This window comes from Vanellus vanellus (genome assembly GCF_965231255.1).
Source record: "Vanellus vanellus genome assembly, chromosome: 1".
Taxonomy (NCBI): Eukaryota; Metazoa; Chordata; class Aves; order Charadriiformes; family Charadriidae; genus Vanellus; species Vanellus vanellus.
In genome coordinates this window covers 91,575,465-91,596,724 of record NC_138905.1, presented here as the reverse complement: position 1 = coordinate 91,596,724, position 21,260 = coordinate 91,575,465, and the positions used below count along the sequence as shown (strand labels likewise).

At 44.2% G+C, this 21,260-nt stretch overlaps 1 protein-coding gene across 1 annotated transcript; it reads left to right on the top strand.

Annotated features, from left to right (window-relative positions):
- Positions 1–6,984: 6,984 nt before the first annotated feature.
- Positions 6,985–20,659, top strand: LOC309672475 (beta-1,4-galactosyltransferase 3-like). The gene is made up of 6 exons (XM_082484004.1): positions 6,985–7,386; positions 13,020–13,255; positions 14,694–14,884; positions 15,448–15,570; positions 18,376–18,480; positions 20,271–20,659. The coding sequence occupies exons 1-6, from the start codon at positions 7,125–7,127 to the stop codon at positions 20,410–20,412; spliced, it is 1,059 nt and encodes a 352-aa protein (XP_082340130.1). The 5' UTR covers positions 6,985–7,124; the 3' UTR covers positions 20,413–20,659.
- The last annotated feature ends 601 nt before the right edge of the window (positions 20,660–21,260 follow it).

Here is a 21,260-nt window from a genome sequence, read left to right as displayed (position 1 = left end):
TCGCCCCAGACTCTCGCAGAAGAACAGCAGAACTTGGCGTTCACCGATGAATGTTGTATGTTCTGCGCTCCCTGGGGTTTCTTTACAATGGTGTCTTAAACTGGCAAAATAATCAGAAACACAGCAAGGAAGGGAGTACAGCGAAGGGAATTACAGTTTCTTTATGCAGGAGATGTGGGTGGCACTAAGTTTCTGGTTCCCAAGCAATCACGGCGAGGTAAAAACATGTGCAAAGGAGTGCCTCACTCAGCAGATAGTCCCCATGGGATCTCGGGAAGCCTTCATGAAGGGGACTTTTTGAAGGGTATCTGAGAGGAGTTGGTCCATGTTCCCTCACATGGGGAACAAGCAGCTGTGCATCCTGCTATGGGAGGGGGCTAAAGTACAGGAGGGAGCAAAGGGGGCGAGATGCCTCCTATCAGAGAGGAAGGCACGAGAAATCGAAGAATAGGCAGCAAATAGAGAAATGGAGGCTGCGTTTAGTGAGGCTCAGGCCAGGATCTTTCTGGATGAACACACCTAGCACTACAAGGCCACCCTGCCAGCCATCTCAGCATGAAGAAATACTGAATGGGCCGTGAAAACGGTGTCTTCTCTGGGCCCTAGGAAAGTCCTTACAGAGAAAGGGTCTGGCTTCCTGGCACTGGAGAGCATGAAGGAAACCCAGCGTTTACAAAACACTTTTCGTTCACCATTTTTCACAGCTTCGTGTCCATCCTCTGCAGGAGGTAACAGGCCTTGTACTCCAGTGGGCTTTGCCGACCCATCCCTGCCACTAGGCAGGTGGGCTCAATGCTTCCACCCAGCATTAAACCAAGATTATGTCCCCTTCTTTGTGGTTTCAATGAATGAGCAAGGGCGAGGGAATAAAGGAGCTGGTTCACGATCCTCCATTTTCTCCTCTGAGATGGGCAGGGTTCCTGCCCGTATGAATAGGAGGGGATGTGGTGATTAATTCCCTGGCCTTTAATCTCACACAGGTCCTACATACAGTTTTGGCACTGAAGGTGGGTGTTTGTAGCAAAGGTCCATTCCCATTGCAAAGGATACCACACACACATGGTTTTAGAGAGTTGTTCTCTCTGCATCCCTATAAGAAAGCAAAATTATTCCTGGTTTTCCCACTGGGGACCTGGATTCCAGTTATATGCGCTACACCATCAGTTCAAGTGGCTGGTCAGATCCTGCTGTCACGACCAGCCCATTCCATCTCCATTCTTGCCCCAGCCAGGCCCTGTGGAAGACAGTTTCTGAGAATCAAGAAATTCTGCCAGTCGCTAAGTTGTGCAGGAGCGGGACCTTGCACGGACAGCGTGGATCTACACAGCTGATATTCCAGGCTAGCAGATATTTGGACCTGTTCAGGACAAACACTCTTTTCCCTGTAGGGCAGCCTACGGACAGCAAGGACTGCTGCTGGCCGGGGCGTATCAGCCAAGGGTAGGTGAGTAACAGACACCACAAGTTAAGATGGCTGTTTGTTAGCAGAGCTGGGTGGGAGAGTCCAGGAGTGGAGCAGGGGTCAGAGTTGCAGGCTTCAGGGAGAGTGAATGTAGTGGATGCAATAAGGAGGGAAGCTGCAGATCAAGCCCAAAGTGTTTTAAGAAGGGAAGGCATCCCAGCGCCTGGTTTTTACTAGCATATTCGTATCTCGTATTCATGTTCTCTGAGATTCATCCAATTCACCAACCAATGAATATTACTAACATTTCCTGTTGCAGAAAATACTATTGATAAAGGAAAGAGAATGTCAAGAAAGTAATTTTTAATGGTTATTTATTTATATTGAATGGTACTAGAGCGTTATTAAATATTATGTGAATAGTACGATATTGCACTATTGTCTTGTCTCGCAGCATAAGTGCTTACTTTTTTTCCAGCAAAACACAGCAGACTCTGTAATCAAGAATGTATCAGTTTTAGTTGTTCTCATTTCAAGGGTACTCCCTTCAGTCTTCATCTAACTCAAATGCCACAAGAGGGAATTCAAGCAAAAACATTTCAGGTCCCTGAGACTGGTGCCTGCATTATGGAGATGAAGGGAAGAGACAGGAGACAGAAGGATATAGCCTGAACTCCATATTCTTATGGCATCTCTAGCAGCAAGCTGTCATTTTGGTGACGTGGTGACAGTCCCTACTGAGATTGCCCTCTAAAGGTGCTGACCGCAACTCAGAAGTGGGTGGGTAGTGGTCAAAATATAGGGCAGGCGGGCAGTTCTCCATCACAAGGGAGAGGGGGAAGGTGCCACAAACTGTGTGAGTGCAAAGGCAAGCTGCATTGCACGCTCATGCCTAAACAAGGCTGCTGCTGGCAGTAAGCAGGCTGCCTGATTTCTGGGTGACGCTATGGGGTCTGTTCTGCACGGTGCCATGGTATCCACTCCAGATCTGTTGGGCGAGCCAGCTCCTGCACACTGTCCTCCTCTCTGGGAAAAGCCAGGACAAGCTCTCCTGGCAGCGGCATGGTAAGACACAAAGGATCTCTTGCAGGAATATGGGTACACATCACATCCCAGGTCTCAGTAAAAATTGATCCAGGGTCATCTATGTATCCATTTTGCCTGTCTGCCCTGCGAAAAATCTCTCCCAAGTGGTTCTGGAGGCCATGAAACCTCTCAAGAGACATTTTTCAACTTCCTTCCTCCTGGAGGAGGGCCAGTTGCTCAGGTCAGGAAGCAATGGGAAGCAGGCGAGGGCGGTAGCTTGTGGCCCTCTGCAATACAGCCCCACTGTGTCTCCTGAGGCAAGGAGCAGCACCACCAGGGTAAGAAGCGCAGGCTAAGGCATTACAGGGCTTAGTCTTCCTAAGCAACTGCACGCTGTTTCAGTCCCAGCTTATGCCAGTCCCCGTGAGCTACAACCCACTGGGAAAAAATGCATAAACTCTCATTGGGGCACTAGATGTCAATCCAGTAGGATGAAGCAGGGAAACAACTCTATTCTCTTGGTTCTTCCTTCTCTCTCCAGACTGGAGGAGAATGGATGGGCATATTTGACAGGAGCCCACTGTTGGCTAATCCACAAGCCTGGGAGAAGCTAGTAGACCCAGGTCCTGTTTCTCATGCTCTCGCTGATTTACTCTGTGCTTTGGGCAAGGTACGTCACATCAGCTATCTGTAACTTTGGGGTTTTTTAAAAACAACAAGGGACCCACCTCCCAGAAACATGGAAGCACTTTTAAGGCTCTTTTGAGGAAGCATTGCTAAAAATTTAGCGTACTAGAGTACAAGCCAAATACATGCCTATGTAATAAAAAATCACATTCAGGGTGTTGCTTAAAGTGCAATGTGCAGTGTGCAAGTAAACAGCCTGTGAAAGGCTGAGAAAGAACTGCCGTGGCCAAAGGTACCTGAAATGTCAACCCTAGAAAACACGGTCATCCCCAAAAAAGAGGGACAGCTCTGCTTGGCAGTGGTGGCTGAAAGCCTCTACAATGCCCATACACGGATTAATGTTACCTTCCTCTTCCCTTGACGGAAACCCTGGGGACCAGGAGGGCAGTGGATAAGACACATGGACCAACACTGGCTGAGCACCCTGCTTGATATCACTGTTACACCAGCACATTGTTCCTCCCCTCTTTGGGCCCTGCATTTTCAAGGTCAAGCTTCCCCGCCACTCTGCTGCATTTTCAACAGGGATCTGGTGCAGGCCCCAGGAGACAAGACAGGGAGGAGAAGGGGAAAGAGAAAGAGCAAGCGAGAATGAATCTTATTAAACGGTGCAAGGTACTTCTCTCAGTCTCTCATCACGTTCAGGGCTGGCTGGAGGTGAAATTACACTTGGAGGGAGGGGAAGCCCCCCTTCCCCTGGGACAATCCAGAGGCTCTCGCACAAACTTAATTTCAAGCTCTGTTGAAGATGGTGTTTGTCTTTTTTTTTCTTTTTTGTATGTATTCAATCTAATTTCTCAGGCAGACGTGTGAAAATGAGAAAGGCAGACCCTTGACTGAAGACAGCCCGGTGCCTGCTTCTTACACAGCCAGTCTCACATTGTTTTCCTCCATCACTGCCCTCAATAAATCTGTGCACAGGGGTTGCTAAAATGCCCACCACCTCCCTTCCACGCTTCAGTGGAGGCAGTTAATTTTTTTTTTTTTGCATTTAAGCAATCCAATTCATTTTTTATTCAAAACACACCCCACTTTCCACGGCTCTGTTTAAAACAGGAGCACTGTGACCTTGAAAGGGCTCAGACCTGCTGGCACCATGAAGTTCTCATATGTACTCTGCTCTCCAGTCCATACTTCCTTGCTCTCTTGTGAGAAAAAGGCTTGTGGTGGTTTCTGGCCCACCTGTTTTGGTGACAATGGCTGAAGGGCAAGGAGAGGAACTGTATTTGGTTTCAGAAGGCTCCTGAGGGAGAATTTCCTGGAGATTCAGCTCAGAAACACGTGCTGTTCAGCTCCTCTGCAGACAGTTGATCTGCCTAGTCATATGTTCATTTTCCAGTCTTGAGACCGTATATACACACAAGTAAAAATACAGTTTCAGGTAGGCTGTTGCCTTTCCAGCTGACCTGCTGCTTGTGCCCAGGAACAGACACAAGGTGACGATTTTTACAATTAAACCCTGACTGCGGAAGTTAGCAGAGCCTCCAGGGCAGGGCAGTTCCAGGGGGTCTGGCTTCTCCCTGCCTCTGAGGCAGATGGAGGCAGACTGGCCTTGCCCAAGTTGTTCCTACATCTCAATTTCTTACTGTGACCCAAGGGAGGATCACAAGCAAAGCATAAAGCATAAAGCATAAAGCATAAAGCATAAAGCATAAAGCATAAAGCATAAAGCAGCACCAGGCTCTAAAACAATTGCTGTCTGCAAACCCAGGTCATATCACGAAAACCTTGGTTCCTCTGTTTCACAGAATCACAGAATCAGAGAATGGTCAGGGTTGGAAGGGACCTATGGAGATCATCTAGTCCAACTACCCTGCCAGAGAAGGTTCACCTACAGCAGATTGCACAGGATGGTGTCCAGGCGGGTTTTTAATGTCTCGAGAGTGGGAGACTCCACCACCTCTCTGGGCAGCCTGTTCCAGTGCTCTGCCACCCTCAATGTAAAGTAGTTCCTCCTCATATTTAGATGGAACTTCCTATGCTCAAGTTTGTGCCCATTACCTCTTGTGCTATCGCTGGGCACCACTGCAAAAAAGACTGTTCCCATCTACCTGGCACCTTCCCTTTAAGTATTCATAAGCAAGGATAAGATCCCCCCTCACCCTTCTTTTCTCTAAAGACCCAAGTTCCTCAGCCTTTCCTCATAAGAAAGATGCTCCAATCCCCTAATCATCTTTGTAACCCTGGTTCGTGGTTTCATGGTTGATGCAGAAATTAATTTTTTCCTGTCCATGGCATTGTATTCACTGGAGCTTTCAGCAGAACAGTGAGCATTGCTTTGTTTTATGGAGGGGAAGACAGAGTGGGTTTGCCATGGTCATGGAGGGAATGGCACAGGAAGAGTCTAAACAGTAGAGACTCACAGCAGTGTGCAAGAAAAATAATCTTTGCAGCAGCGTTGCATGGGTTTCAATAGAGCAAGACTTTGCTCTGGCAAAAGAAATGTTAAATGCAATTTTATTTTTAAAAGCAATTAATTTAAAAGTAAATGTTAACTGACAATATTTACACCCAGGCCTAAAGCGATCCACTTAAACTGAATTACAGGTTGTTCCGCACAGCAGAATGACTGTGGTCAAGTTTCCTATAGATGTGTCCCCTACATCTTAGGGCAGCACTGAAGCAAGGGAATGCCCGGCTCCCCGTGGAAACCCTACCGCCCTCTCCCCCCATCTTTTTCCCATGCCACCCCATGTGGATGGCAACCGGCAGCCCGTGCTTCCCCTGGTTCGGGGCCAGGTGTGCCGTGCCGGCGGCCGGGCCGGCACACGGGGGCTGAGGGACAGGCCAGTGGCTGCGCCTTGGAGCGGGACAGGAGGCTGAGCTGAGGGTGCTGGCCCCCTCTCGCTCGCACAAATTTCCTTTTCCTCAGTGCGAACCCTCCTCAGTGCCGACTCTTCTTTGACGCCGTGTAGGAAGTTAATGCCCGTAAGACTTCTTTTCCTCTGCCAAATGTAAGCAAAAGTGGGCAACGCAGGAGGAATCCGTTGCGACGGCGGGCCGGCAGACTGGACAGCACGAACTTGTAAACCCCATCGCATTAGGAAATCCGCCGCTAACCAGCCGGGTGTAAAAGCCAAAATTTTCACGGGCGGTCGAGGATCCCTCGCTGCGGAGGCTGCGCTGCTGTGGTCCCGTCAGGCATCGGCAGAGCGCGGTGTATTCATTCCAGTTTACCTCTCTCTGCCCAGTTCAGTAACCAATTCAGAGCCAGGACAGCAGCTGAGGGCTGACAGAGGAGCCGCCCCTACCCCTCTCCCCTCTGCCCCACAGCGCCCTTAACCGGGACGGCCAACGCGGCTGCTGCCCCTGACAAGCGGCGGGCGCTGAGGGAGGACGAGGACTACATCTCCCAGCATGCCGCGCGGCGGCAAACTACCCGCGGCTCTCGGCCCTGCCCCGCTTTGCATGCTGGGAGGTGTAGTCTCGCCCGTAGCACGGGGGTAGGAGTTGGGGGGGCGGCTGCGTGACGGTTGAGCGGAAACGGCCGCGCCGTCGCGCGCCTGTGGGGTGAGGGAGCGCTGCCGGGAGCCTCCGAGGGAGGGTTACAGGCGAACCCGCTCCCCGTTCCGCCGGCCGTGTGCCGCTCTGCTCCCGGGCCGTCCTCTCCCGAAGCCGCCCCGCCGCGCTTCCCGCCGTTGGCTCCGCCTCAGGCAGCCGGTCCCGCGGGGGCAGGCGTGAGGGTGTGTGAGGGCGGCCGCCGCCGCGCTGCCGGCTGCCGGGCGCGGGTGTGCCGGTGCCCCCTTCCCCGCCACGTTGGCTCGTCTGCTCCGGGTGGGTTTGAGCAGCTTTTTCTCTCCTTCAGTCCGGCTGATAGCGGGAAGGGGCGGATTGGCTCAGAGTGTCTCCGCGAAGCCGTGCTAGAAGAGCAGGCTGCCGCCTCAGAAAGTTTGAAGAGGAGGAGGAGGAGGAGGAGGAGGTGGTCGTGGTTGTCTCCCCTGCACAGCGATGTAGCCCTGAAGGTAGCACAACGGCTCGTGGAAGGCAGTTAGAACTCCTCACCCGTCTGATGCCAGAGCTCGGGCTAAAAGCTATGTCTCTCTCTCGTGTCGAAAACCCGTGTTTCCTACTGTTTCTGTTTGTCTTCCAAGCGGTGTTTATCCTGATACTCTACCGAGGTGGACCTTCAAATGTGTTTCGTGGGTTTTTAGACTCGCGTCCGATTCTGGATTACTCAAAAACTCATGATGTGTACACAAACCTCAGCTTGTTTACCCAAGCTCCTAATGAAGAAGCTGTGCCGTACTGCTCCGTGGAGTCACCAATATTTGGTAAGTATAAACCAGTAGTGTTTTAAATAGCTGCTTTGATACATGATAATGCTGAATGCTTTGAAAAATACACAACTTATATTTACAAACTCTTCCACTTTAAAAGTTGTGTAGTGATGTAATACTTGAACTAGCACAACTTTCTTGTGTCAATTAATTCACCTTTATTGGTTATACAAGGACAAGTATTTTACTGATCTAAAAACTTCCGAAATTAATGATTTGGCCAAATAGAGGTTGTAGAACAAGAGTAAAAACAGTGCATGGTGTTAATACCAAGTTAGTGATGCTTTTTTTTTTCTTGGCAGTCCTGTATAAAATGTGTCAACAGTTGTATTTTGGTAACTGCATAATTTTGACCTTCTGTGTTTCCAACTTAATTGTTTTATTTGAAAAAGCACAGCAGAAACATGCCTGCTCGTTGGTTGTCGCCACTACTGATGAGACTCCGCTGTCCTGAAAAGAGTCAAATGAGAAAGTTTTGGTCTCAAAAAAAAAAAAAAAAAAAAGAAAACCAAACAAAACTAGATGCAATTCTGTGCAGCTTGCCTGCAAACCATCAGATAAGCAAGAGTAGTGACATATATGGAGGAGGCAGACGGAGTAAAATTACAATAATCAACGCTCTTAGAGCTGTGAAATCTTAAGACGTCGTCTTCTGCCCATCCCTGAGAGTACTGAGAATAGAAGGGCTTGGCCTGCATGTGATACTTCAAAGCTAAAGTGAAAATTGAATGTTAGTTATAGACAGAAACAAACAGTAAAGTTGAATGGGACAAAAAAAAAAAAAACCCACGATGCAAAAACACATCTTCTGGGTAGTCTGTTGTCTGTGTCCACACCCCCAGCTGAGAAATGCATGCTACTCTGCAAGGTACTTGCCCTTTGTTTTCTATGTCACAGGCACATATGAATAGATACAGAAATACTTTCTAAATGTCTTGATTGGTTGGTATCATCTTCTCTCATGGGACTGTTCTCTATTGGAAGCATTATATCAGAGAGAACGATGCCTTTTAATATTAATTTCATAAACTCCATTAAATGAGATTTCAAATCAGTGCTTGAGGACTCCAGTCTTCAGTTCAGAGCTGGTAATAAGTCACTGTGTCCACTCCAAAGTGTGTTAAAGTAACTGGAGGAATGCCAAATGGCTTAAATGGTTTCTGCATCAGGGCTTTTATGAAGTGCAGCACTTTTTCCACTTAGAGTAGATAATTTCGATAACTGAATGTAAGATCAGCTTGCAGCTCATCTGTCTTTTTCTTACCTCCTGAATCTACAGCATCTTGGTTCTTCCAGGGCTGTGGAGTAAGAATTAAAGTTACTAAACATCTCTCCCTTGGAGGAACTAGGCTCTTGATGACTAATGTTATTTATTTAATGCTTAGTGGTGTCCATTGAACCTTTTGTGATGACAACTTGAAAAGCATTGTACTAGATATTCAGTGTCTTCATTAATATTGTGAATAAATTACTCGAGTTCCCTTAATGGTTGAAGTTTCTACACAAATAACCAGTTGCCTGTTTCTTCCTCCTTTGTTTTTGGAAAAAGCAAAGTGTTTATATGCTAGAGTTGTGCAAGTAGCATTTAAATTCAAAATCTGACTTTCTCACATTGCACGCAAGATGTGTTGTTTGTTTTGGGTCATCTTTTTTCTCTTACCAGGAAGAAGCTTGATGCTAGAAGACTCAGGTTTTTGGTTGGCTTGTTGGTGGTTTTGTTTTTGGTTTTTTTTGTTTGTTTTTTTTTTTTAAGAGGTACTTATTTCATGCATGGTATGTGCTGAACAAGTTGGTTTGGCCCTTGAGGACTTTAATAGTTGAAAGTTCTGTGTGGAACTGCTGTTTTAAATATGCTTGTGCTATGGAAATTTTTTTTCCAAGCCCTTCCTATAGTATTTACTCCCTTTCACTCCCATCTGTCATAACCTTTTCATGAGTGTGACCATCTGTTGTGGTAATGAGTAGCTCCTGCTGTGTTTCCTAATGGATGCTCTCCTACTAGAGTTTCTTCTCTTGGATTTAAAGAGAAGTAGAAAGGTGGTAATGCTGAGATTTATTTTCAGCTGCAGTTCAGGCAGCCTTGTATTCAATCATTAGAAACAGGTGCTTAAATTAAGGCTGTTGGTCTGCTTTTTTTTTTTTTTCTTTGATTCAAACAGTAGTAGAATTATACAAATATGACCCTATTGATGTAGTGAGTGGTACTGCACTTTCTCAGCGAGGTATTCATCCATGCTACTCTTCTTGTTTGTTTAGCTTGTGTAAGTTCTGCTTATTTTGGTTGAACTCAGTAATTATAGCTGCTAACTCCAAATATGGAGTTTAGAAGTCATATAGTTTCTTTCTTAAGATGGGATAGATCTGGTCAAAATCAATAGATCCCCCTGATAGTCAAATGTGTTGCCTAGAAAGTAAAGCAAGCAGGGAGTATGCTGTCACTGGCACCAGCTAACAATACAGAGAACTGTGAGTTTGAACTCTACACACTGAAGTTTCATGTTAATTAAAACACTCTCTGTGTGATGATACAGGCATCACATAGATACAGTTTAGGAACCAGGCTACGGAGAAATTGCTTGGACACTTCAGGGTCTTGATTTTGTACCTTGTCTGAATTGGGATCCTGTGCTTTCTAGCATGTCCAAGATAGGTTTTTTCCTCCTTTCCCAAAGCTGCACTTTAGCAGTTTTATTTTTCCCTATTTGGTCCAGTCTGCAACTGCACTGTTCATATCTGTGATTTAATTGGATTACAGTGCATTAGCCTTTTCTTAGTTGGGCAGGAAGGAGACCCAAGATCCAGAATTTAGCTTGTAGCCAAGGACTATAGGGCAGCCAGAGGTTGTGGGGATATAAGTCACAGATTAACTTTTTTTCTGTGTTTCCTTGGCATATGGTCAATTCAGTATCTCAGCTGAGTTGTATGAAGTACGAAGCTAGGCAGCTTGGGAGAACATGACATCTTGAAAAACCTGAAAAATGCAGGTATTACCCTCATGAATCACATGCTTGGGTACTGAAGGAGACAACAGGAGTGAAACTATTGCACATGGCATTACTCAAACCCTTATGTTCAAATCTAGATTTGATTTTTTTTTTTAATTTAAGGATTATTGCTGCAGAATCTTACTCTGCAATATAAAGAAAGAGCCCTGATTGTATTATAGAAAACAAACGCCTGCCTTTGTGGGAGAACAAAAGGGATTAATTCCCTTTCTTATATTTTTCTTGGGGCGATGATCTGTAGTTGAAACCCAATGTGAATATGACATTTCTTTAGCAAGCTCAATTGTTATCAAATCAGTGGTTAATGGTGCTTTAGTTAAAAGATCTGATAATCAGGAAGTTCATAAATCTAAAAAGCAGCATAAATTACAGGTTAAAAATAATGTTGAACTGAAATGTGGTGGTCTTAAAGGCAAAACAGGAAACAATCTGCATAGAAGTAGGTAATAACATAATAAAATCTTAACAATGAACATAACCTAGATTCATGGGCTCACAGCATGATTCTCTGATGAACTGGTCATCTGTTTCAGGTACAAAAGTACCGCAGTGTACTCCCGTTTCCTACTGAGGGTAATGCAGTGAAAATCAAATCCCCCCTGCATTTTAGATACTTAGGGAAGGACTGAAAAGTGATACTTAAAAGTCAGCTATTGCATGATCTTGCTAATAACCAAAATTCAGGTTTTCCTTTTAAAAACAAACAAAAACCAACCAACCAACAAAACCCACGAAATGGGATTCACAGTGGCTGGACCTTTTTGACAGTGTGAGGAATGGGATCAGTGGCTGTTCAGACCAACCTTCAGGAAATGCCGTTATGTGCGTTCCTTGAGGAGGAAAAGGAAACACTTGTCATGTATAGGTTTGCCCATCAGAAATGTGAGGTATACCAGCTCCCACATACCAGCAAAATGTTTCCCACTTCTGAATGACAAGCTTGAATCTTATGCCAAATTTAGTCCCTAAGCCTTGTTAGTGCTCAAATAAAACCCAAAAACCAATCCAGTGGAGGGATGTTGCTTCCTTCTGTGTCAGTTAAACAGGATGTGGGTGAACACAGGCTCTTTTTTTTTTTTTTTTTTTGTTAGAATTGTAGCAGACTTGAATTTAGGATGGGCTGGAAGAAGTACCTTCTGGACTCACTTGCATAAATACTTAATTAGACTTAAGACACACCTGTACCTTTCCCTGCTCAAATGAAAGCTACTAAACATCAAGCCTAAATATTTGCTCTTTCTGTCTCAGGCTTCATTATCAGAAGTTTTTTGAGAGAATAATTTACTTTAGTGGTTTAAGAGGGAGTCTGACTTATAAGATTCTGAAAACTTACTTCAAGACTGTACTGGTTTGAGGTAAAACAGAACCAATTTTCTGTTCAGTAATTTTACTTTGCAGCTAAGCCTCTTATAACTACTGAAATTAACAGCATATTGTGCAAAAATTGTTTGCTCTCAGAGTGAGAAGACCTATGTTTATCGTTGATGCCAAGGTATGGTATACAGAGACGCTCTTTCTTATTGCTATAACATGCAAAGGCCAGATAACTTCTGTTATACGCCCGTTGGAGGGTCAGAAGCGGAAAAGCATAGAGGTGTCCCACCTGTGGGGAGGAGCGGACAGGACAGGTGACCCAAAACTGACCAACAGGGTATTCCATCCCATCTACCTCATGCTCAGTATAAAAGCTGAGGGATCAAAGAGTCAGCCCTCTTTCTTCAGTGGCCAGCATCCAAGAAGGACTCTGTTCGTCTGCCTTTTATCCTGATCCGTGCATTCCGGAATCCAGATCCATAATCCAGTTCCCATCCGTCCCTGAGTCCAGTCTGGGACTTTCCCTGTGCCTGCCAGTGACATGATCATCATCCTGGAATCATGATCTAATTTTGTATATGTTTCATTATTTCCTTTTTATTATTTTATTTCTTTAAAGTAGTTTAGGGCCTTCTAAATTCATAAGTTGCTTTCTCTCTCTCCCCCCTCTCCTTGGAGGGAGAGGTAGGGGGGAGCATCTGTTGTTTTGCCTCAGAGGCCAGTCCAGCCCAAACCACAACAAAGACAGCCATAGGATTAACTATGAGCTTGGAAAAGAAAATTGTACTTAAATTATTCAAAAAAACAAAAACAACAACAAAAAAACCCAACCAAAACCCTAACAACTTGCCTCACGGAGTTCTGGTGCAAACAAATATTGTGTCTTTGGGTAGACTGGCCTGCAGAGAATTGTTAGTCCTAGTTAAAACTGTCATTTGAAATTGTCATCTTTTGATTGTGATTTAGGTGAAGGTTTCTTCCTAGTTCACTTAATAGATTTTAATCTTGTTCTGCATGTGTACTTTATTTTCTTAGAAATTGTCAGTGGTTGGAAACCATTAAGACACACTTATTTGTGTATAAAAATTACTCTTCTGCTAGTTCTGGAACCTTTTCTTGCTACCCAGGACAGGCATTTAAATAATTGTAGAATTGTGGGCACATCTGTGTGGTGTTGTTAACTGTTCTGTGGTAGGCCTGGTGTTTCAAGCAGTAAACATGTAGCTAATCTGATAGGTTTGAACAAAGGTTGAGAAATATCACTGATCTTACTTTTTTTTTTTCTTTTTTTTCTGTCTGTCCTTACAGTTGGTCCGTTAACCATCACCTTCAGGATGCTCCCTAGTGAAAGAATGATCATCAAAAAAAATCCTTTTGTTCGGTCTGGTGGCCACTACAGGCCACCTCACTGCTTGGCACGCTACAAATCAGCCATCCTTGTAGCATACAGGAACCAGGAGAAGTACCTTCACCATCTTCTCTACTACATTCATCCTTTCTTGCAGCGCCAGCAGCTCAGTTACAGTATCTACTTGATTCAACAGGTAAATATAAATCAGATGTGCCTGGTGCCCCTCTACTCTGCCCTGGTGAGACCGCATCTGGAATATTGTGTCCAGTTCTGGGCCCCTCAGTTCAAGAAGGACAGAGAGCTGCTGGAGAGAGTCCAGCGTAGGGCAACTAAGATGATTAAGGGAGTGGAGCATCTCCCTTATGAGGAAAGACTGAGGGAGCCTGGGTCTCTTTAGTTTGGAGAAGAGAAGACTGAGGGGTGATCTTATTAGCGTTTATAAATATATAAAGGGGGAATGTCATGAGGATGGAGCCAGGCTCTTCTCAGTAGCAACCGATGATAGGACAAGGGGTAATGGATTCAAGCTGGAACACAAGAGGTTCCACTTAAATTTGAGAAGAAACTTCTTCTCAGTGAGGGTGACAGAGCACTGGAACAGGCTACCCAGGGAGGTTGTGGAGTCTCCTTCTCTGGAGACGTTCAAAACTCGCCTGGACGCCTTCCTGTGCAACGTCATCTAGGTGTTCCTGCTCCGACAGGGGGATTGGACTAGATGATCTTTTGAGGTCCCTTCCAATCCCTAGCATACTGTGATACTGTGGTGGCATAGCTGAACTTCCCAGTTAAGGATTAGGTTCTGAACAAGAAATGTGAATCTTCTCATGTGGAAGTACCATTTTATGCATCAGTTTAGAGCAGGTCAGTTACGTGCTGTCCCATGTCCATGGCTGCTAATGATTGAAATGTCATACCACTTGTCAAGATCGTCATTCTACTACTGATCTGTTAAGCTTTTTTTTTTTTCTTCTAGAGGGATAAAGTAGTCATTAAGTGGTAACTCATCTTTTCAGCTGTTCAAGAGTTGAATGTAGTTTGTCTGTAGCTTGTCAGTGTGGCTACTGAGCAAAACTGTTGAGACTAAATGCTGAAGTGAAGTTGCATATTTTTAGTCTGTATCAAATAAAAACATCAGGCTTGACCCTGCTGTGGGGCAACCTATACAGGTCAAACAGCCATTTTTAACTGACCTTGACTGGTATTGCAAAAGATCAGTGGTGGGAGAGCAAGTTTTGGATTCATTAATTAAAACTGATAGTTGATTGGGAGGCAGAAGCAGCTTTTATGTTTGACCAAGATTTGTTTTCTCATTTCTAAGCTTTAATAAGCAGTAGTCAGGGCAAAAGTGTTGATGAGCAGATGTACACATGAGGATTGAGTTACTGGTCTCTTAAAAGTCAGCCTTCTTCATGTTTCAACGGTATATAGCCCCTGACGCAGCAAAGCTTCCAATTGCTGAGAATATTGCAAAGAGAATGGGTGAAATTTTCAGAGGCTGGGGCATGAAATTTGCAGCCAGATTGATTCATTCCAGTGTCATTCAACTGAATACGGCTTTTTTACTAACATAAATTTTAATTGAGTTATCCTCTTTGTTGTTTTGGTGAAGAAACGTAGGTTTTCTTTTCCAGGTGGGAAACGGTACATTTAACCGAGCAAAGCTGCTTAATGTTGGTGTCCGGGAAGCCCTGAAGGATGAAGACTGGGACTGCCTTCTCCTGCATGACGTGGACCTAGTACCTGAGAATGATTATAATCTCTATGTTTGTGATGAATACTATCCCAAGCATATGGCTAGTGCCATGGATAAGTTTCAGTACACGTAAGTGCCTCCATGGGCTTTGGATGTACTTATCCTAATTGGTTTACTTTCTGCATAGAAAGCATGAATGGGGACAGTGAAAGATACAACCTTTAAGAGGTTTTCTGTTTGTTAGTTTTGCACTAGTGACTTTCCCAGAAAAGGGTTTTCTTGACCCAAGCACACAATCTTGAAGAGTTCCTTGCCTGCAGTTCCCTGTTCCACTGTTAGCTCAGCTTAGCAAATGTCTGGCAGACTTCTGTTTGATTTTCCTTCCAGAATAAAAGTATAGGATGGGAATTACTGGATCGTGTGGAAGATTTGTGATAGCATACAGGTATTTTGAACTAACCCGAGATGTGAATTTCAAAACCAGCTTTACTTGGTCTGCTTGGGGGTGGGGAGGGAATGGAACATGATGGGAATTACACTGGTTTTGCTTTTTTGGGTTTCGGCATTGCCATGATAGTGTCTATAAGGTATGCGATTAATATGTGTGTGACTTGGATCATGTTGTTAGTTTGTGGAGGACTGGAATTATCCTTCAATATTGATGGTGTGTTGTTTTTTTCTTTCTCTTTTAGTCTGCCATATAAGTCTTTTTTTGGGGGTGTATCTGCTCTGACTCCAGAACATTACATGAAGATGAATGGGTTTCCAAATACATACTGGGGCAGCAGTGGTGAAAATGACGACATTGCCACAAGGTAGTAATGCACAGGACAGGTTTAAAATAGAACCAAGCTGGCTAGTGAAACATGTAGCGTTACCCTACAAAAGAAACTAAGATGTTGTTCCTTAACGTGCTTGCAGTATCGTTATAGTCCAAAATGCTGTTGGCATTGGGAATGGTTAATGTCAGAAAATGCTCAGAATCTATGAATGTAATCATTGTGTGATGGGAGGACAAAGCTTTCCTCAGACTTTGGAGGGCGGAATGTTACTTTACATCCTCGTGCCTTCAGTTGCTCTGGAGTGCATCCAAGGGGTTATAACCACCAGTAGTTGACAAGTGACTCCACTGACATGACCTGGCCCAAAGGGAAGGAAGGAATCTGCAAGCTTGACAAATAAGAAAACCAAAAAAGTACTTATTAATTCTCAGACAGTCGGGAATTTAAGTTATGTTGGGCATCTAGGTTGCTCCAAGTATTATCTAATCACCAATACTTGGAATTAAGGAACACAAGGAATTCCAAATTGCGTCTTCAGTGCTGGGTGATGGAGGAGCCTGTGTACTGCTGTGAGTCAGTGACAGCAAGGTCTGATGTTTTTTCTTGTACTTTAGTTGCCATGGCAGCCGCATGCTATAGAAGTGAATACAATGACTTTAGTTCCAGGTACTCTGCCTAATGCGAATTCTTCAAGTACAAAATCATGGCTGTAGCTTTTTTATTCAGCTTTGTCATTGCACTGTGCACCTTCATCATCCTGCACTGAGGCAAGCTCATGGGGAGTTTATAAAACTAAACTGACAATCAAGGCCTTGTATGGTTTTTTTTTTTGGTCTTGCACAGTGTGACAAGATACACAGTTTCGGTGGAATGTTCTGTTCAAGGACTGTAGGAGTTTTTACAAAGCAGTATTCTTCTGGGAATTGAAAGTCAGATTCTCTAATATAGAAATCCTCCTCTTTCTTTCAGAGAAAGCTAACTAGAAGGGTGTATGATTGTTTAGAGAGTCAGCATTTACTAAAGGAATGGAATGCCAGGAAAATAGATCTTTAAATCAAACACTACAATACTGGGTCTATTCAGCTGTTCTTAGTACAGCTTAGGCATCTAATGTGGTTTTCAGTACCAGTGGTAGAGTCATGCCAGTTATGCATGAGTGCACTTCCTTACAGAAGTCTCTTAAGACAAGTAGGTTACGTAGATCTCTTCAAGAAAGGGCTATTTTGGGAAGTAAATTATATGTTGTTTCTCTGAAAACTTATACTAATGATTAGCAATGTTCTGGCCTATAGGTACATGGAGGCCATGAACAGTGCCTGTTAATGATTTAGTCACATACTGAAGCCTCCACCTGCAGAAGTCATGAATGAACTGGCTGGTTTTGAATGGCCAGCTTGATGCGCCATTTGGATTTTAGGAGGTGCTCAAGCACTTCTTACTGTGTAGCAACAAAATTAACTAGTGTTTGAAATTGGACATTGAGATACCAAAAAAAATATAAGTCCTGTGTAAAGGGGATACTGCTTATTAAAGCAGAGTTAGTGAAAAACATGCTGGCTGCTACTTATAGTTGGCAGACTGCAGTACTCCATAATAGTCCTAATCAACACCAGGATCTAGCTTTTATTAGAGGAAAACACTACTCTAACCACTTATGTGTTAACATTATCAATTACAGGGAAGTCTATTGGGTTTTTCTTAACAATAAATGGATGTATTAACTTTTTCATATTATGGTTTTAGTTTAATCTTGCAATGCAAAAACTGTAACAGCAAAGCTAGTTTAGTGTTCTTGCTTTTTTCTTCTTTTCAATTGAATGTGCAATAAGCTTATGTTCAGAAAACAAGAAACCTTGTCTAAAACTCAGTCTGAAATAATGGTATGTCATACTGTCAATGAAGTGTTGTAATCATTTGATGGCTCTAGACTAACAAATATTTTCAGTTCTGTAACCTCTTTCAGCTTTATAATACTCCTGCTTCAGTGCAGCTTGCTGCTCTACCAAGTCTCAACGGAAGGCAATCAAATGTTGCAAACATGCCAGTTAGATAACCTCAATTGAGCTAACACCACTTCTTACATTCATAGGAATTTTCTCTGTGTAAGAGCTCCCCTATGATAATGGAGGTTTGCTAGCCCTATACAGGTGGTTTTTTATTGGTAAACTAACATAGATGCCATCAGCAATGCATTGCTTGAAAGTCACACAAAATGCTGGTTTTAGGAGCTCTGTTCTGGAATTCTAAGCCTTTTGTTCACTTTTTTTTTTCTTATCAAACTGTTCTGCAGCTGAGCAGCTCACATTTGTTTGTCTGGTGCACTGATCTTTTATGAAGCCAGTCCTCTAATCAGGCCATCTGAATGAATGGCACTTCTCAAAGAACAGAGGGAAGCTCAATCCGGATCCGAAACTCAGGACTGGCATCCTTTCAGAAACTGCAAGTTTGGGTGTTTGGTGTTTTGTTTAGGTGATGGACCTCTAGGCAGTAAAAGCTCTGCTCTTACAAGGAAGTGAAAATAATGCTCAACTGTCAGATTCATGGGAATTACTCTTGAATGCTCTGTATGCTGTTGTTCATTCCCTGCTTGCTATAATCCACTTTGTACCCTGTTGAAGCGCACTGCAGCTGGGAGCTTTTCCAGCCCGAGCCTGGTTAGAACCTGCTAGAGAAGATGATGTGGCACTGTGGTGTTAAACTTGCTCCCTTCAGCTTCTGCATTTTGCTTTGATGATCGCATTAACAATGAAAATCATCTCTGACTTTGAACTTCCCTATAGCTAAGCCTAGAAATGGTATTTTTATGCCTAAGCAAAGATTTTGTTTGTTGTTTTAAAGGATTCAGTTAGCAGGAATGAAAATAGTCCGGACATCACCTCACCTTGGACGCTACAAAGTGATGGACTACAATGAAGAGACAGAGACACAAGAGCCTTGGAGAAGGTAACTGTTCTAGAGTGGGGGCAGTTAGGAGGCTACTCTTTGCCTTGCGGCAGGTTAACTGTTACCATCATCTTCCTCAGAACAGGCAGTAAGTACACCTAGTGCCACTGCTTGTTTTTCTGCTTTAAAGTGGCTATTTAAAGAAGGCTTCCAGTTAGTTTTAACTGACTCATTTTGCTCCCGTTGCTGCATTTGAAGGGTTTCTCCTAGTTTCCTACTTTTTTTTCCTATTGTTAAAGACGTGCTAGTGAGGAAGCTAACACATATCAGACTTTAAGCATCAAAATTATTCAGGGAATAAAACTTTAAAAATATACTGCCTGTCTTGTAACCAGGGAGAGTTCAGTTTGAAGATGCACTTTGTTACAACTTCCCTATAATAAAAACTTGCTGTTCAGTCTGTGTGGATTTACAGTGTGCCATTAAAATAGTGGAAAGCAGCATTCATTGGGCAGAGAAGAACCTAATGAGGTTCAACAAAAGCAAATGCAAGGTCCTGCACCTGGGGAGGAAGAATGCTAGGCACCAGTATAGGTTAGGGGTGGACCTGCTGGGAAGTAGCTCGGAGGAGAAGGATCTGGGGGTTGTGGTAGACAGTAAATTATCCATGGCCCAGCAATGTGCCCTTGTTGCCAAAAAGGCCAATGGAATCCTGGGCTGCATAGGGAAGAGTGTGGCCAGTAGGTCAAGGGAGGTCATTCTCCCCCTCTACTCTGCACTGGTGAGGCCACAACTGGAATACTGTGTCCAGTTTTGGGCTCCCCAGTTCAAGAAGGACAGGGAACTGCTGGAACGAGTCCAGCGAAGAGCAACTAAGATGATTAAGGGATTGGAGTGTCTCCCTTATGAGGAAAGGCTGAGAGAGCTGAGACTCTTTAGCCTGGAGAAGAGAAGGCACCTTATTATCGCATACAAGTATCTAAAGGGTGGGTTGAAGGACAATCGAGCCAGGTTCTTTTCAATGGTTCCCAGTGACAGGATGAGGGGCAATGGGCACAAGTTAGAACACAGGAAGTTCCGTTCAAATACACAGAAACACTTCTTTACGGTGAGGGTGACAGAGCACTGGCACAGGCTGCCCAGGGAGGTTGTGGAGTCCCCTTCTCTGGAGATTTTCAAGACCCGCCTGGATGCAGTCCTGAGTAATGTGCTCTGGGCAATCCTGCTTTAGCAGGGGAGTTGGACTAGATGATCTCTAGAGGTCCCTTCCAACTCTGAAAATTCCGTGATTCTGTGATTCTAGTTTGAAGGTGTGAGGAAGGTGCTAGGGGAGACCTTAGCAAAGACCCAGTTTTATACAAAAGAGCTGGAGGAGGGTGTTGGGTGAAGTGTGGTGGAGGCTTCTCATACTGACAGTGCAGACTTCCCTCTATCCTCTCAAAACTCAGGTTTCCATAACAACCCTGTCTTAAAACCTGTCTACAGCTGCCTTTGTACACCACTGCTGCAAGCCTGTGTTGCACTCCCAGCTCTCTCTAAGCTGCTGCCAGTTTCTTGGTTCTTCGCAGACTGTAGTTGCCACCTCACTGATCTCCCTGTCTGATGAGGTTCTAGTCCAAATTGTCCTCCTTGTTTAGAATACTCAGTGCAGACTTACTCTAATCTGTTTCATTTCATAAAATGCCTTCTCTCTCTAGTCTATATTATGTGAAAAGAATTTTCTTGGAGCTTTTCTGCTAGCAGCTTCCATCTGCTAAGCCCTTGCCCCCTCTGGAAGGCTGTTTCTTCTGCAGCTTCAGCTGCGAACATCACCTTTGTTCTTCTAACTGCACATATTCTTCCTTCTTCAGGCCTGCTTCCCGACACAACACCAGGAAAACATGGAAGGATGATGGAATGAATTCATTAGAGTTCAAGCTCCTATCCAGGACAAAGCATCCTCTTTATACCAACATCACTGTGGACATTGGGTATGTTCCCCCCTTTTCTTAAAAGAATGAAAAGAAAAGCAGAGTTTAGGCTCAGCATGGCAGCATGCGTATGGGGGTTCAGCCTCTACCTCCTGTTATGGTGTGGAGTCTGCACCACCTGAGACTAACCCCTTTTGTCTTTTGTGCATTTCACTTTTCTTTGTATGAGATTTAGAAGAAAAGGCTTCAGGAATAGCGTATGATAGCTAATAAACAGGCTGCAGCTTACTGAAAAAATTGTCAAAGCACTGTAAAACCTAGTGACTGAGCCAGACCCCCTTCCCAGTCCTCAGGCCTTGGGGATCAAGGTTTCCTTGACAGTAAGCTGACGCAGGTTTTCTGGAACCTTTGTTCCATAGCTGGATAGCTCTGTCCTGCTTCATACTTAAGTGTTAATTGGGATGCAAGCCATTCTGTCAGATGGGCCTCTGAAGTGCTGTATTTTGAGAAAGTGTTGAAGCCAGTTGCAGTTCTGTAAATATCTCCTGTGAATTTTAGTAAAATAAATTGTTATGTGTTTGGGTTAAGATTTTCTAGAATACTTAATGAGTGTAATAAAAGAGAAAGTTGCCTTGAAACCAGACAAAACTAGCGCTTAAGTCCTTGTTTTTTTCTGGCCTGATCCATCAGTGTTTGAATGTTTTTATTGTAGCTGTAAGTAATTCAGGATGAATGGGACCTGAGGCTGTCACCTAGTCTAACCTCCTGCTCAGTGTAGGGAAATTAACCTAGTATTTCAGCTGTTGCGCAAACATTAATTATCTTTCAAGGTTGATCTCTCTTCAACATAAAATACTTCTGAGAAATTAAATACTAAGAGAAACATGTCAACAGTGGAGCTGTGATCCTGGCAGGAATGCACTTGTACAT